At 39.5% G+C, this 15825-nt stretch overlaps 1 protein-coding gene across 2 annotated transcripts; it reads right to left on the bottom strand.

The window, feature by feature from the left end:
* Positions 1–6694: 6694 nt before the first annotated feature.
* Positions 6695–15567, bottom strand: sppl2a (signal peptide peptidase like 2A). Of its 2 annotated transcripts, XM_086072296.1 has the most exons (17): positions 15428–15567; positions 14262–14372; positions 13664–13846; positions 12718–12807; positions 12462–12595; positions 12076–12227; positions 11904–12000; positions 11719–11820; positions 11481–11562; positions 11170–11244; positions 11033–11089; positions 10400–10450; positions 8949–9048; positions 8799–8879; positions 8487–8650; positions 7763–7796; positions 6695–7162 (listed from the first exon to the last, which is right to left on the bottom strand). In XM_086072296.1, the coding sequence occupies exons 1-17, from the start codon at positions 15479–15481 to the stop codon at positions 7122–7124; spliced, it is 1608 nt and encodes a 535-aa protein (XP_085928422.1). In that variant the 5' UTR covers positions 15482–15567; the 3' UTR covers positions 6695–7121. The 2 variants fall into 2 exon arrangements, with proteins under 2 accessions (XP_085928422.1, XP_085928423.1); XM_086072297.1 differs by lacking the exon at positions 7763–7796.
* Positions 15568–15825: the final 258 nt, after the last annotated feature.

Raw genomic sequence — 15825 nt, forward strand, 5'->3', positions numbered from 1 at the left:
AACATTAAGCCTTAATATTTTATTTCAGTGCTGTTCAGACATTAAACAGACTGCAACCTGTTTGTTAAATGCGTTAAATTTGTTAAAGTGGATCCGTGATAAGCCTGAATTTTCAGATAAATACATTTTCATACAAATCTTACAGTGTTCATGTTTACTGATTTGTATTTTCTAAATTTGAGTGGGGGAAAAAAAAATCGCAATAATCAATTTATAGATTCGTATAGGGATTAATCGGTATTGAATCGAATCGTGACTTATGAATCATGATACGAATTGCCAGGTACTAGGCAATTCCCACCCCTAGTCCTTATTTGTTTTCCAATGCTAGTAATTGAAGACTAAAGATAAAACGAACAAGCCGTTGCTGATATCTGAGCCTGTTTTCATTGGTCTGGCTTTGTTGTTTGTCTTCCAGTTCCTGGAAAGACTTGCAACATTGTGCCGGACAAAATGGTGAATCAGGGTGTCGGCTTTGACAGTGGGGAAAAAATATTCCAAATATCTTTTCTGACATTGGGTAAAAGTGGTGGGCACTCGCTTGATTGACCTTAGGTAAATCTAATAATAATAATCAAGTATTCATATTTAAATTGGAGAATCTTTTAGAATTTGGAACTCCTGTGTAGGTACCAACATTTTGACGTTGATGCAATTGTATTTCATTGTGTTGTCCTTTAGACCACGGACTCATTGATACCAAAGTATTGCCCTCCATTTTGCCCAAGATGAGATTTAATTAACTATCCCACACCATCAAACATATTCTTGGAGTCAATCATTTTTTCGCTAAACTATTATGCCCATTCCCTATCATAAATCATAGTTTCAGGGTATTCAGTTTGGCATGAAAAGCACCTCGCCCCGGCACAGTATTAAAACTGGATTAAGCTGGGCTAACCTGTAACCATGGCACCTGAGTGTTAAAACAGGCTCGAGTTGGGCTAACCTGGCTGTAACCATGGCACCTGAGAATGTCAGCCAACAAAAGGCCGAAGCTCTCTAAACGCGCTGCCAAAAACACACACATACACTTATACTTCCTCACTCGAATCACTCACTCTTTCCACTCTGCGTTTATTTTACCGGGATCGCCGCAATAAGAGTTTTATTATCCTCTTTTTGTTGCAGCATGAAATATAACCCAGAATTGTTTCAGTAAAGCTGAATTCAGGAAGTAAATGTTTCTAATGCCTCACGCGTGCTGCCTTCATGCACGCAACAAAGCCGACGAAGCCATCATTCCTCCAGCCCTCTTTGACGAAAGACAATCTGACTCCCCCCATTCGAAATTCCTTTAGCATAAACAGTAGCCAAAAATGCAGTCCTTGATGGCCGCCGTGAAGCACGAGATGTATTTGTTGTTCTTGTTTTCTCATTATTTACCTCCGCAGAACAACCTGTTTTTATGGCTCGAGGGGGATTCCATTCATTGTAATGCAGGATAGCTACATGTCATGTCGGCATTGTAAATTTTGCAGTCAACATCTTTTGTGCTCCAAATTCGTCAAACAGCACAAACGGGTGAATTTGCTGTACCACGGTAGCTCTGGGTCCTCTCAGACTACTACAATTTGTTAAAATAAAAACAAAACAAAAAAATGCTAGTAGTAGCTTCTTACAAGGTAAGCAGAGTTTCACTGACTCTTTTTTTTTTGGAGCATTAGCACATTAGCTAACAACACATTTACCTAATTGCTTGATACTGACTGCACTCTAAAAACAGTAACCCAATAATGGTTTAAAAATGGACCGATCCACTTTATGGGTCAATTTGACCCAGCTTTCTGGGTAGTTTTATACAAAATGGCCCCATTTTTGGACCCAAGTAAAGGATCTGACCAATATTTATGAGTTGTTTTACACTAAAAGACCCATTTCTTGACTCTAGGTTGGGTCAAATTGACCCAAGTAGAGGATCGGCCCATTTTTGACCCATAGTTGGGTTATTTTTTACCCCACTGTTTTTACAGTGTGTTGTTGAAGCTGAAGCATTGGGTGCATGGTAGCGAAAGGCAGAATCATCATAGCCCCAAAAGTATTTTGGGTGGACCGTGGGATGGATGAGGGCTAGCTCACTTGCATGAAACAGGAAGTCGCTCAAAAATTTAAGATGATCTGATTCAAGCAAGGCAAAAGCAAATTAAAAGAAGAAAGAAAAACTCCTTTACGGTATTTCAACCTTGAATGTACCATAGGAATTGCTGCTCCATCTTGGTGTTTGGTCAAGTGTTACAAAAATGTTGGTCATCATAGTTGTTACTAAGGTAAAAAAAAAAAAAAAGGGCATACTGTTATATAAAGACCTCTCTGAGAGTGTCAATCAAAACCGAGCAAAAATACCAAATGATCAAGATGGTATTAGATCAAAATGTCGCTTGACCATTACTTAGCGAGTTAGCTCACGCCTTTTTAAGGAGCTAAAGAAGAGCTCATAACAAGAATGACAAATCAACCACTTGTACGGGGCCAAGTGGGAAAGCACGGCAGGGTCTGATCTGGGGCATCCTACACGCTTCAGTGAGCGATGGCTCTTCTAGTGAATCTTCCTTCCATTTGTTGTAGCCTTTTTTTCGCCACACTATTGTCATCACTGCACTCATACAGTGCAACCTTAAAGAAATATATTTTTTGACGGATTTGGGAGTCAAATACAACATAGGGCTACTCATAAAACACTGGATACTCAGATTCTTCTATAGCGCTTATCCTCATTAGGATCCAGGGTGAGCTCCTGCCAATGCCGGCTGACTTTGGGCGAGAGGTGGGAGTTGGGGTGTCGGAATTGGGAGGCAGACGTGATGACCACTTGTACAATGGGATTAACAATTGTGAAATACATTCCCCAAAAAAATCCCAAAAGAAAATGGATGTGGGAAATAAATTGAAATCGTTGGAGGGGTTCCATTGAAAGAGTCATGGGACTAAAGCGTGACAGCTCAAACACTTGCTCCCTGCGGCCATGGCTCAGCAGTGCACTGCGTTGTGCGGCACGCATGCATCGCTGCTATACCTTCAAGCGAGCGCGCGCACATCCTGGTGATGCCTTCCTCTCTCTCTCTCTCTCTCTCTCGATCGGGAGCTCACAGTTATGTCGGCCAGTGAGAAGCGGGGTTAACCAGTGCCGGTGCCGATTAAAGAGCAGTGACAATCATTTAGATAAAACCACTGCCAATGAATACAACTTTACGAGAGTGCAGTATCCTTACACTTACTAACTATACAAGCTTTCCAATATGAAGATTCCCTTGGCAGGGTATGCGAGGAAGCAGGAACTACACTTCATCGAAAAATTAACCAAATGTGAGGCTGTGACCGAGTTAGCTCCAAAGTCTGTTCAAGGCCAGTGGAAAGAACTTTATCAGCCATCTTCAAATTAGCAAGTGTGTGTGGGGTGTAAATGGATTAGCGCGTGAGATAACAGGGCTCAGAAACACGCCGCAGCCACACACACACACATTTTTACACAGGCGCGACAAGAGTTTACCCAAGAGCACAACCGAGTGACGCAAGATCAAATGCTGGCAGCTCAGAGGCTGCTAAAATCGGAGCTGATCACATCCGTACTAGCGATAAATAACAGTGGTCATGTGACTGGCAGAACTTTGAAATTGGGGAATCAACTCAATGAAACGAAATCACAACTTTCATTTAATATAAAAACATCGAGAAGAGGCAATGTAACTAGAGCTGCAGCTATCAAATTTTTTTTTTAACAGAGTATCCTAACAATTATCCAATCAATCAATTGGGTAAGAGATTCCACATTATAAAAGGCAATAACATGTTTGTGTGAGGTTTCATTTATGCTCATTTGGGATCACCGTCCTCACATTCTAGTGTCGTATCTGTGATTTGAAGGTGTATGGATTTAAAAGGTGAGGTAAGAGTGTTGCGTGACCCACCATGAGTTACAAAGCTGGTGTATGATTACGCATTTATTTTCTGACCGTTTGTTGACTAAAGCGATTTGAAGTGCACCAACGGCTGTGTGGAAGAATCAACACTAGCAGAAGCATTACAATTATATTCTTGCTAGCAATGATAAGTAAGAAAATTTTCTAACATCAGTATGTTGCCTTTTGTTGGCGATCTTAGACGTGCTGTTGCGGTAAACACACAGCATTTGATCTTGCTTGGTATGAAACAATCCCAAATTTGGACCTCCGCTGTCTTTTACAGACTTTTTGCTCCTGGCTTGTCGCCATCACGCCAACTTCTTTCCAGTTTTCTACTTGGAGGAATGTGAAATTAGGAGACAGAGTTACCTACCAACAATGTAACTTCTTTCTACCATTGTTTGACGCTAAGAGAATGCTTTAAAAAGAGATAGAGAGACATCTGGGTGTTACAACGCCACGGTTAAAGGTGGTTGATTTATTTTACAATGACAGCTAAAGGGTTACTTGAAACATTGCCTACACGGTTAATAAAGGTTTATAGTTTGGAACGATCATTTGATTAATGATTAATAAATGAACAATTGAGCCCATTATGTACTTTACCACCATTCAGGGGGGCTCCTCCCTTTACAACATATTACGAGGTCAAAAATGAATGCAAATTTATGAGCATATGGACATATGGCTTGGTTCAGATCATGGCGCATATTTCTTATTGTACCAAATATTCTATATTTGGTCTACAAATTAAATAGATTGTGTTCAGTGGGGCTAATGTTTTTATTTACTCAATTGTTTTATGACATTTTAGAGCTGTAATTTTAACACAGTGATACTGCAATAATTTGTATCAGGGTTATTATACAGTCATAATCTAATATTGGCCCATGCCTACTTGGGCCACTTGTAAGTCAAACAGAAAATGTGAATAGTTGAGTTTTTCAGCGAATACAGGAAAAAAAATGGAACGTGGAATATGAAACTGCAATAGTGTACAAACTGGCCTCCCTGACTGTGTCAATCAAAACTGACAATTAAAGATCTATACATGCGTATTATTTGCCAAATAAACGTGAAGGTTGAAAGAAAAAGAAAAAGGTGTAACATCAGCTCTGGCCAGAGCGAAGAGTCCAATGCGGGAGTGCATGGCTCCAACAGCGGTGTCAGCGCCTATCGACCTCCGTGACAGAACAAACTGCCCAACCGACTCAGGTGTCACCCCCGTCCCAGTGGCAACGACCTCTCAGCGGTCATGACAACTCGTCTTTCGTCCACAACTATGTTGTTAAGAACGTCAATATATGTGAGAGAGAATGCGGGTTGACGTTGTTATTGACACCGCCGCTAACGTCAGAGCTGCTACTGTAAGCTAGTTAGCATGTAGCGCTACCGAGCTAGCCACTTAGCCTGCTATGCGCCCTGTGTGTGGGGGGGAATGCGTAGGGCTTTTAATACTGGAGCCTTTAAATGGCGTTTAAACGTCCCGGTGTGTTAGCCGGAGTGTCAGCAAACACATGCGCGTCCCCCCCTCGAGCCGAAGGCAAACGCGTGCACGGGTGGACCTGCCACTCAACGATGCGCACTCGAGTCACGACGACCCACCAGCGCCAATTTGACAAGCCGACAAAAGCACCTGAAAGGCGGGCTACAACACGAGGACGAAGAAGCCACGTACCATTCTCGTCACCGTTGAGACTCAGGGGGAGCTGCGTCGTGGCTTCTAGCCATCTATCGGCGGTGATCTGTGTTATTAGCTTCGGAGAGAAAGCCCGGTGGACGCTGGAGAGATCCGCTTCGGCTGCAGCTCCAACGGAAGGTTGCTTTTTCATAATTGTGCGACTCCAGACTGACGCGGCGTGACGGAGCGGCTGAGTCAGCCGGCCCAGCTCTCACTGTCACATGGCGTGGGAGGAGCCTCCTGCCACATGTGCCTTTGTTGTACTCCACATCGTACTGGCCACCCCACAAGAGAAGAGGCGTTTTGAAGGCGAACATTTTACAAAGCAAGGTTTACAAGGAGAGGCAAAAAAACACTACGCTCTGTTTTTAAAATACAACAGGCAAATCATTTATTACACAACGTCACAATGAAAATATCATTTACAACGTCACAATGAAAATATCATTTAAATTAGCTTACGCAGAAATGTTTTTTTTTGTAAACATTTAAAAACGCACAATTGCATAAAGAATGTATAAACAATATGATATAAGAAAATAAGTAACACACACAAATCAAAGAAAGCAGTAACCTTTCATTCAAGGTCTTAAAAATGTAATTTGTTCTGTACGAAGAAAAATACGTTTCCTGGTCACGTGTTTGTGTCGTCCCTTGTTGTCAGGCAAAGTTCATACGGATGGCGTCTATAAAAATGAACTGTAAGTTATTGACACCCAAGGCAAGGGCCCCTATGCCCTCTGGCAATTGTGCGACCGGGAACACTCAGAACACGTACCTTTGAGCAGGATGGAGATGAAATTCGACCGGTCGCCCCGTCTGAACCCTTATCCTCACTACGATACTACACAAACACCAACATTTATCAGTGTCCATCCTCTGATCAATGGAGAACCTTTGATAGACGTCACTGAGCCTTTTGTTATTATCCGTTATTAGTTTTTATATTATTGTATTCTGTGGATATGGAATTAATTAACATAAAACTCGTTTATAAGATTGCTATATAAAAACACAAAATAAAAACAAAGGGAATTTCCCTTGTGGCTAAGTTTTGTAAAGTCAAGGTTGAGTCATTCGTTTGTGTTGAAGACGTTCACACACAAAAAACACATTCAACATACTTGTTAATTTAATATAAGGCAACAAACAAATCACATCATAAAAACACTTAACAGAAATCCAAAGTTATCAAAAAGTATTTTGTGGCTAGTGTTTTATTTAGCCCCCGCAGCCCACTCGTCATGAAACATGAGTCACGCTAAATATAGTAAAGTGCTTTCTATCATTATGTGTTCAGTCATCGCCAAGGCAGGATGTGTAGGCAAAGACATGAGTTTTTGTTTGTTTTTTAACCATAAGAGAGGCACTGAAAAGCCTTTCCAACACTACAAAAAAGCCTAAACACACACTGCTCTGCAAAGCAGTCAAAATCAACCCATATTGATCTAAGAATTTACTGATCTATTATTGTCCATTGCTTGGTCAATGTTAAAGTACAATTTAGAAATAAAAATAAACTCCAGCATTTGGCTTGTAGGTCAGCATGGTTCTGCATCTATGGGATGATCGGTTCTTGACTCTGTAAAGAGAACAAAAATGTTAAAAAAAAATGTTGTTGTCGTTTGAATGCAACAAGAGAGCTAGAGCGACAGACAACGATCCATGCCACAACAAGCCTTCCTAGGTTAACGGCAGCATGCGGGTGACAACATGCATGTTAAACAGCATACAAGATTAATGGATGAGCGTGACAAAGCTCTGCGGGACATATGCCAATGGACAAATGGCCGGAATATAATGTAACATACATTATTAGAAAGTCATCATATTGTTTCAGAAAATAAATTTTCCTTCTCATAGAAAAATCAAAATCAACAAGCGATACCAAGGCAGCACAGTGAAAAGAGTAGTTAGCCCGTCTGCCTTAGAATCGAAAGGTCCTGGGTTAGAAGGTTTTCTCCTCCGACCCTTATGAGGACACGCACACTAGAGAAATTAGATGGATGCATAGGGACACCTAGTGGTGAATTAATGCCAGACGCGTCCATTGTTAAGATGTTCTTGATTGCTTTACTGGGAAAAAAAAACGATTTAAAATGACAAAAGAAAATGAAAGGGGGTTAAAAGAAGCTGGCATGACACGAAAGGAGCGCTGTCATGAGGGATAATAAGAGCACACCTGGCAGCAAAGGATCCCGTGACGATTCCAACACCTGATAAAGACAAAGTCAGGTCAAAATGTGATCTCTCTTGAAAGTGAGAGTTCATTCTTGAGTACTGATACATTATTAATAAATAATAAACTACCCAGGTTACCTTTTAACATTATTTTATATTTATGACAAGACGCTGATCATGTTAACAATTCTAAATGTCAATTTGTTGCACTTTATTTTTAGACATCTCTGCCACTGTTCACATTTTCAAATGATCAACATTGCTAGAAAATGGAAATGTCTCATCACTAGCTATTTTTAGAACAGGCCCGTGGGCTAATCGTGGGCATTTCAAATTTGAAATAGCTTTTTGTTACTACTGCTGCAAAATCAACAAATGACTACCGGTATTTTCAGTTCTTTACAACCAACGTCTTGAAACAATGCTGAGCATAATAAACTGGAACAGTGCATTTATACAAAAACAGTTAAAAAAATAAATAAATAAATAAATAAATACAGTTCTCATTGTTTGTTTGAAAACACTCAAATTATTCTGACGACTAACATGCTGAGTTCCATTTCCACAGACTATTTATAAAATCTTGACAAAAACATCATTTTCATCTGCATAATTTGCAGCCTGGTGTAAACTGCCGGTAACAAATTGTGACTGGAGAGCAAAAATATTCACGTCATTATCACTCCTGAAGAGTAACGACCTTTGCACCATATGTCCCTGCTCACCTCATAGGAGGTGGTCCCGGTCCAGAACTGCCTGAATTGTCCCCTGCAGCCCGCTACCGTCGCAGAGGTTATCAGGGTGAAGGGCACAAGGTAGAGCAGAGCCGGCTGGCCCATCCTTGACAGCAGCATCGCAGCGAACGTTGTTATCATTCCCAGCAGATAGGCTACAAATAAAATGGAACGGCGAGATAAAAACAAAGAGGAAGATTAGGTCGACGCCCTCCTGTGAGTTGAGCTACTGAATCGTGTTGCACAACAGTGTAGAAGGTGAATGTCGTAGATGTTTAAAACACACAAGCCACTTTGAGGTACCTATACAGCTGCTGAAAAAGTAGACCTTCTTGGTGCTGTTGACCCAAACGTCAAACCTGCTGCAGTAAGCCACCAAAAGTCCTGATGGAACAAAAGACACAACAAGCTTGGCATCTAATTATGAGCAGAGATGGAAGTAGGCACACTCACCTGGCACAATGATATCTCCGTAACCCAGAATGGAGAACTGCATCCAACACAAGTTCTGAGCCCAGGCTGAGAAGCGCGGGACACGCATCACGACAGGAAGCTAGGAACAGATAATAATTGATACACATAGCTCAATGTAATTATATTATTTCATGTATGGAGGAAGTCAATCTACACTTCAAAATGACTTCCTCAACCAGTCTTAAAGGGAGATTATGAAGAAATGGCACATACTGTATAAACATAGTTAATGCTCTGGAGTGGCTGCCCACCCATATCAAGCTTGATATTAAATTGCCAAAAAGGTGCATGTGAGTGAGCACCATTTATTGGCAGTCTGGACACAGAGGGGTGAATATCTAATATAATCTGGAGAGCGTCTCAGAATTTGCATTTAAAAAAAAGGACACTTTGCATTCTATTATCTATTGAAATGACTGAAACTGTACATTGGGATAATTTACCAATATTATGAAATCAAGTCATTAGTCATTAGCTCATTCACTGCCATTGACGGTATTGACGTAAAAAAATTCATTTGAACTATTTATATGAGTTTAACATTTTCCACTTTTGTTAACAAGAGTATGAAAACCTAGAAAAATAAATTATTGTACAATTTGAATCAATATAAAAGTTGTGATTAATCGTGAGTTAACTATGGAAGTCGTGCGATTAATTACAATAAAAAAAATTAATTGCCTGATGCAATTTAAAAAAAAAAGAAAGAAGAAAAGATTATTCAAAATTAGGGGCGTCAGGCGATAATTTTTTAAAATTGCAATTAACTCATTCACTGCCATTGACGGCTATAAACGTCAAAAATTCATTGGAACTATTTCTCGTCGTTTCACATTTTTTTCCACTTTTGTTAAAAAATTTGGGCCGCCAGACGATTAATCTTTTTAATTGTAATTAATTGCATGACTTCAATAGTTAACTCACAATTAATCACAAATTTTATATCTTTTTTAAATGTACAATAAAAAAAATCTGTTGTCACACGCTTGTTTACAAAAGTGGAAAAAATGTGAAACTATTGGAAATACTTCAAATTAATTTTTTACGTCAATAACCGTCAATCGCAGTGAATGAGTTAATCGCATAACTTTACTAGTTAACACAAATTTTATATCTGTTGTTCTAAATGTACAATATTTTTTCCCATAGGTTTTCATACTTTTTTTTTAACTATAAGAAAGAGTTAAAATGATTTTTTGACGTCTCTTGCCCTCAATGGCAGTGAATGAGTTAGTAGTGTTTGAAATATAAAACCACTTTGAGACTATTTCATGATCTAAATTGGAGTCATTTATGTTGAGGGTCTTTAATAGAGGCATGGGGTTAGAGCAGGGTCACTACTTGAGAAAAAAAACATATCAACAATCAATTGCACACCTTGCACAGGTTAGACATGTGTAGTGGAGAGAAGGAGAAAAGGCCAATCTTACTGTCTCAGTGGGAGGCTGGGGCCAGGCCGGCACCTCCACAACGTCACCTGTCTGTGACAGAGCCCCACAAAAACACAGTGAGCAGTTAAGTCAAGAACAGGCAGAAGTTAATCAAGCAACACGCCGACACCAAGAGTAGCTTGAAAATTGTGAGCTAATGTTAGCATACTGCGCTTCCTCAGAGTGAAGTTTAGTTAAACCCAGACGTTAAAATAATAATGACTACACCTCACAGCTTCACTTTCAACTTCATAGTCTCTTGCTAAGGCAACAGTGCTAAGTAAGCTCAAATAAAATGTTCATATCAAGTCGCTAAAAACATCCACAAAGTTCACATATTGATAATATTTCTTTATCAGTGCAAGTAATTTATAGTTGTTATGTCTCAATAAAAATAGTGGTTAATTTACTTTATAATTGTAAGCGATTTTCATTTACCAATTAGTTACATTATTTCTGAGAGGAAAATGTGTTGTTAAATTGGAGGTCGAACCATGCCCAGGTACCAGCATCCAATGCTAAAAAAAAAAAAAAAAAACAACATGGCAAAAAAAAAGATAAATAGAGGGAGAATTTTTTTAAGTAACATTTTCCCTGAAAATAATAAGCCAACAAAAAGCATGGCGGCTTCACCTTCTCTCCTGATGCGCCTGGGCCCAAAGCCACCTGCACCATGATGCTAACGCCATTCTGTAAAAAGATGCCAAGCAGACATGTTTATAAATGTGTTTCCCCACCCAATTTGCATGATGGCCATCGACATGTGATACCTTGGTGAAGAAAGGCGTGATGAAAACAAAAAAGACGTCGTAAACAAGAAGAAGGGTCAGGAGAATTACGCAGATCTGTCAGTGAAAAGAAGAAATACATGCAATCATGAAATCTGGGTGATGTAATCACAACATCCTTGGCAGATAAAATAGACAGGAGTAAGAATATACTGGATCTGAGATATATTGTACCCCATTGAATACAAAAAAAAATCTCCATAATTTGTGGCTTTTATGCTCAGGACAAAAGCGCTGTCGAATACAAAAGTATTGCTTTGACAACAACAACAAATAGCAGAAGAACACTTTACCTTAAAATTGGACAGCGAGATGGTCTTTAGAAAGTTGAGGCAGAATGCAACACCCAGGAGATCCTGCAAGATCCAGATCCACCTACAAAAAAAAAATAAAAACCACATCCTGGTTTTAATACACAATGTCAGAGGAGATTTTTTTTTAAAATTAAACTGGTAACAGTGGAACCTCTGAAATTGAATGCCTCTTAAATTTTTGTTGAGTCTCCGCTCACTTGCTAACATGCTTGCGTACCTGTCTTCATTCCTGTAAACAGCCCAGACCACAGAGATGCTTATGCACACGGAGGCCAAGATGAGGGATCTCACTGAAAAGTTGGTTTTAGGAATGATGAAACTGAAAAAGGAAACAAGGATTAGCAAAGGAAATCTTTCATTTCTCTTCTGGGGTACAAATGTCAGATGAAAAGATGCAAATACCTCCCACAGCCACAACCCACTTTGTCCAGCACCGCATCAATGCAACTGAACAGCGCAGTGCAAGACGCAATGCAGAATATGGCGATGATCAAGTACACTGGGGGAAAAGAAATACGTGTGAAAAGAGTTGAAATCTTTTTGACTGGAATTTTTCCTTTCATGTTCCACCAACCTAGAATATTATAGAAGTAGTACATGAGGAAAAGCATGCCGCACATGAGGCCGACGAAGATGAACACTTTGAAAGGAGAGTAGAGGGAAAGGTCTCCTGTGTCTGCTTTGTTGTCTCCACTTGCTCCTCCCTCACCCGAGATCAAACGCTCTCTGTCGCCAACACATTATTAAGCATCCATCCATCATTTCAGCCGCTTATCATGATTATTATACTCTCGTTATTGTAACACTAAAACTGCACTTTTTTTTTTAACATACTGTAAACTGATAATTATGTTACACAAGATGTAACAGTGTATATAGATTGGAAGCAGAATTCTGAATTCATTGGAAAACATATACAGATTAATCAGGAATCCTCCAAATGGCGCATTAAACTCTGACCTCTCACAGGCTCCGCTCCAGTAGCCGCCTAAAGCAACGGTAATGATGGAGATCAACAGCATGACGAAGATGCTAGGATCTATTTTAGAGGGAAGCGGCGCGTAAAGCCTTGCTTGCATCCCATCGCCGAAAACCTGATTGAAAAGTGACATTGTTAGTTAGAATCCACTTTTTTGCAACTAAGTGGGAACTGGAAAACAAAATAAAAAAAATCAATGAATGGCTGAAAAGGTGTCTAAGGATCGGCAGGACTTACCTGTGTTGCTTCCACAAAGTCCCTGTACTTCATGAGGGCCAGAGGAATTTGGATTTTTGAGTACTCTGAGCCATTGGATGATGGAGAGATCTGAAATGACAAGTTGAGCCGAAGACAATGAATATGCAAAAAAGTTAGCATTGGCACAATAGCTAATGAGTATACCAAGAAACAGTATTATTTTACTGTCCGTAACATTCCATTAAATGTCTTGAAAGGGTTAATAGTAGCTATACCGTTACTGTCTGACAGAATCATTTCAGCTGCAAAAATAAATAAATATATTTTTGTTATTAAATGATATATATATATATATAAATATTGATAATAATTTGTAAAAAAGCAACAACAACAAAAAGAGCAACCGACTTGATTGATTTGTGAAAATAAAATTGACAGCACCAATCTTTTAGTTGTATTATATAATTAATTAGCAGTGTGAATTTGCATTATTAATCTATCTCCCAAACTTGCTGGAACTCATTTGCTATTTTGTTGTGCTTAAGCCAAAACAACAAAATTACTAATTTGGTGTGACGTGGTGAAATTTATTTGACAGTGTTTGAGATATGGTGATTTATTGGCTGTTTTTGAACCTTGCACCTAAACGCTCTGTCAAGAGCGAAAGCATATTTCTGCTTCCATCTCGATGCAGTGACTACGAGTCTACTTTGCTATTTGTTCGCCTATGTGTGTTGTGTTATTGTGTTATTTAGCCTATTGCTGAGCCTATGTAGGTAGCTTTACTTGTGCTCAATAATTCAACTACCGAACACAGTCATTTATGAAACATTTGTTGATGTACGTGGACGGGTGCTGAATCAGGGATTGTCAACAAAGCGGCTCGCACCTACACTACATGTGGCCCCTTATTTTGAGTTTTGAACATTCCTAATTATGTTCAGATAAATGACACATGGGCTCTTCAACAAATTTAATGTCTTACCAGAGTTGTGTTGCTTGCAATGAGCAATGTCCTCGCACCGAGGGCCTGAGCAATCAGAGCCTTTTCAATGAAAGTGCAGTCCCCCATCATCACCACCAAAGCTTTCCCCTTCACCACATCTGGCCTGACTCCCGAGGGATCACATAGCATCGAGGATGTCATGTTCACCAGCGGAATGGGCACCTGGATGACGCGACAAAAATGTGACATCATCATCACACATGCACAAGAGATTGAGATTACAATAGACATGCTTCAGAAAATAATAGCTTGACTCTAACAGAGGTAGTCATTAAAACATATGTTTATTATTGTTCTTGTAGTTTTTAGAATCACACTGGATCATACTGACAGATATGTATAATATTTTGCTCCACTAATGGCGCTACTGCTAAATAAAATATAACAAATAAGAAAATTTAAGAAATGACATTCATTCATTTTCTACCCCACTTGTCCTCTTTGGAGTCACAGGTGGGTGTTGCAGACAAAAAATAATTCACATTTTCTTTTTCTCTTTTTTGAATATGAAGTGTGTTCCAAACAAACTGTTATTTATTATCATTTTGCGCATAATTTGAACAAGTCAGATGCTTACAGCAGCATCAAGGCTTTCCGGCAGGGGGGTCCATGAGCGATTGTAAAGTATACAGAATTCCCGTTCTGTGCTTTCATTTGAAATGTGCAGGATGGCCTCTTGACAGTTTACCTGTGGGGAGATGCAGTGTAACCATTGCACACAAACATTAATACACTGTACAAATCTATCACCAGTGAATAGTGAGGGACCACTGTAAACCAATTGCATTGCATTTAACGCATCTTAAAAAAAGCAAATATTTATATATTATATGGATCATAACTGTATTGATGATTCATTTAAATGGCATTAAATCTGCCAAGTTTTCACAAAAGATTGCCCATTTTAATAAAACTATTGAAGCAAATTCAGGCTTTGCATCACAACAACGATCAAAAACACATCAAGTCAACTTCTGAATGACTTGTTTTGATTTCGGTTGCTGCAGCTGAGCGTGGTCAAACAGGACTTAAAACGGTATTTTGTGTTTACTTGTGCCGTCTTTGACTAAAATATAAATTTGTTTTATGAAGGTTTATTTAATGACGCATAAATAAATCAGGGAGGGGCAGAACCTTTTCTACAACATTGTCACTGACGGTGATGTAAGGTGCATTCACTTGGTTTCACGAATTCCCGTTTACAACCAGTCACCATAACTACGATGTTGACCGTGACGACAAGTTTGACATCCTTGCAAAGTTTCACTTCTTTGTTTCTGTTTACTGAAAAGCTTCTATGCCAAAGAGCCATGAAACATCCAGTTTACAAGGCGACACAGATAAGGAACTGTTCCTTATGCGGTCAAATTTTTGTCTTACGTAAAACAAATACAATCATCATTAACCCCTTCTCCCACATAATGCCATCTTTTTAGACACACGCATGCGCAGAGTCGAGAGAAGCGAAGAAAAACCAAAACTTGTTAATAGCCTATAGGCTAACGCATAGGCTAACGCATTTCTTAACCTGCTTTGACAATAGATATAGAATAGAATACATTGAAGCCACCGTCTCAAATATATATGATGTACTTAAAATAATATAATAGGAGTCAGTTTAACGCGTTTTCGTTAATTACCATTAGATATTCAACGCCTTCAATCACTGCCGTACTTTGACATGAAGTGATTGGTTTGGTCATTCGAGTAGGGTCCCCACTTTGTTCCCTCTCCCACACCTACCTGCGACGTCAGAACTGTAACCGAAAAGATGACAAATATGGCAGCTTTATCCATCTTGTCGACTGTGGATTTCTCACAACATTGAGAACCGAGAGTTGGCAGTCGCAAGCTATCTCGCCACTTCCGCCTTCGGTCACATGTCACGTGACTCGCCAACCCAATGATTTGCCTGTCATGACAACTCAAAAGTAGCGCCCACCAGGAACATACTATTAATGATTTGATGTTTTTCATACGAATTCGTAATGATCAACGTCAGCTAGTCCACGTTTGACCGGTGTGCGCCAATGTTTTTGTTGTTGTTTTTTTCTGGCGGAAACGCCAGCACCTGTTTTTAACGCAAACATGTCTTTTATCAACGAAAATTGTAATCTGACGTTTTTGAATGCCTGTACAAC

Source organism: Leptonotus elevatus, chromosome 3 (assembly GCF_054856555.1).
Source record: "Leptonotus elevatus isolate MCC_2025b chromosome 3, RoL_Lele_1.0, whole genome shotgun sequence".
In the NCBI taxonomy this organism is placed as follows: Eukaryota; Metazoa; Chordata; class Actinopteri; order Syngnathiformes; family Syngnathidae; genus Leptonotus; species Leptonotus elevatus.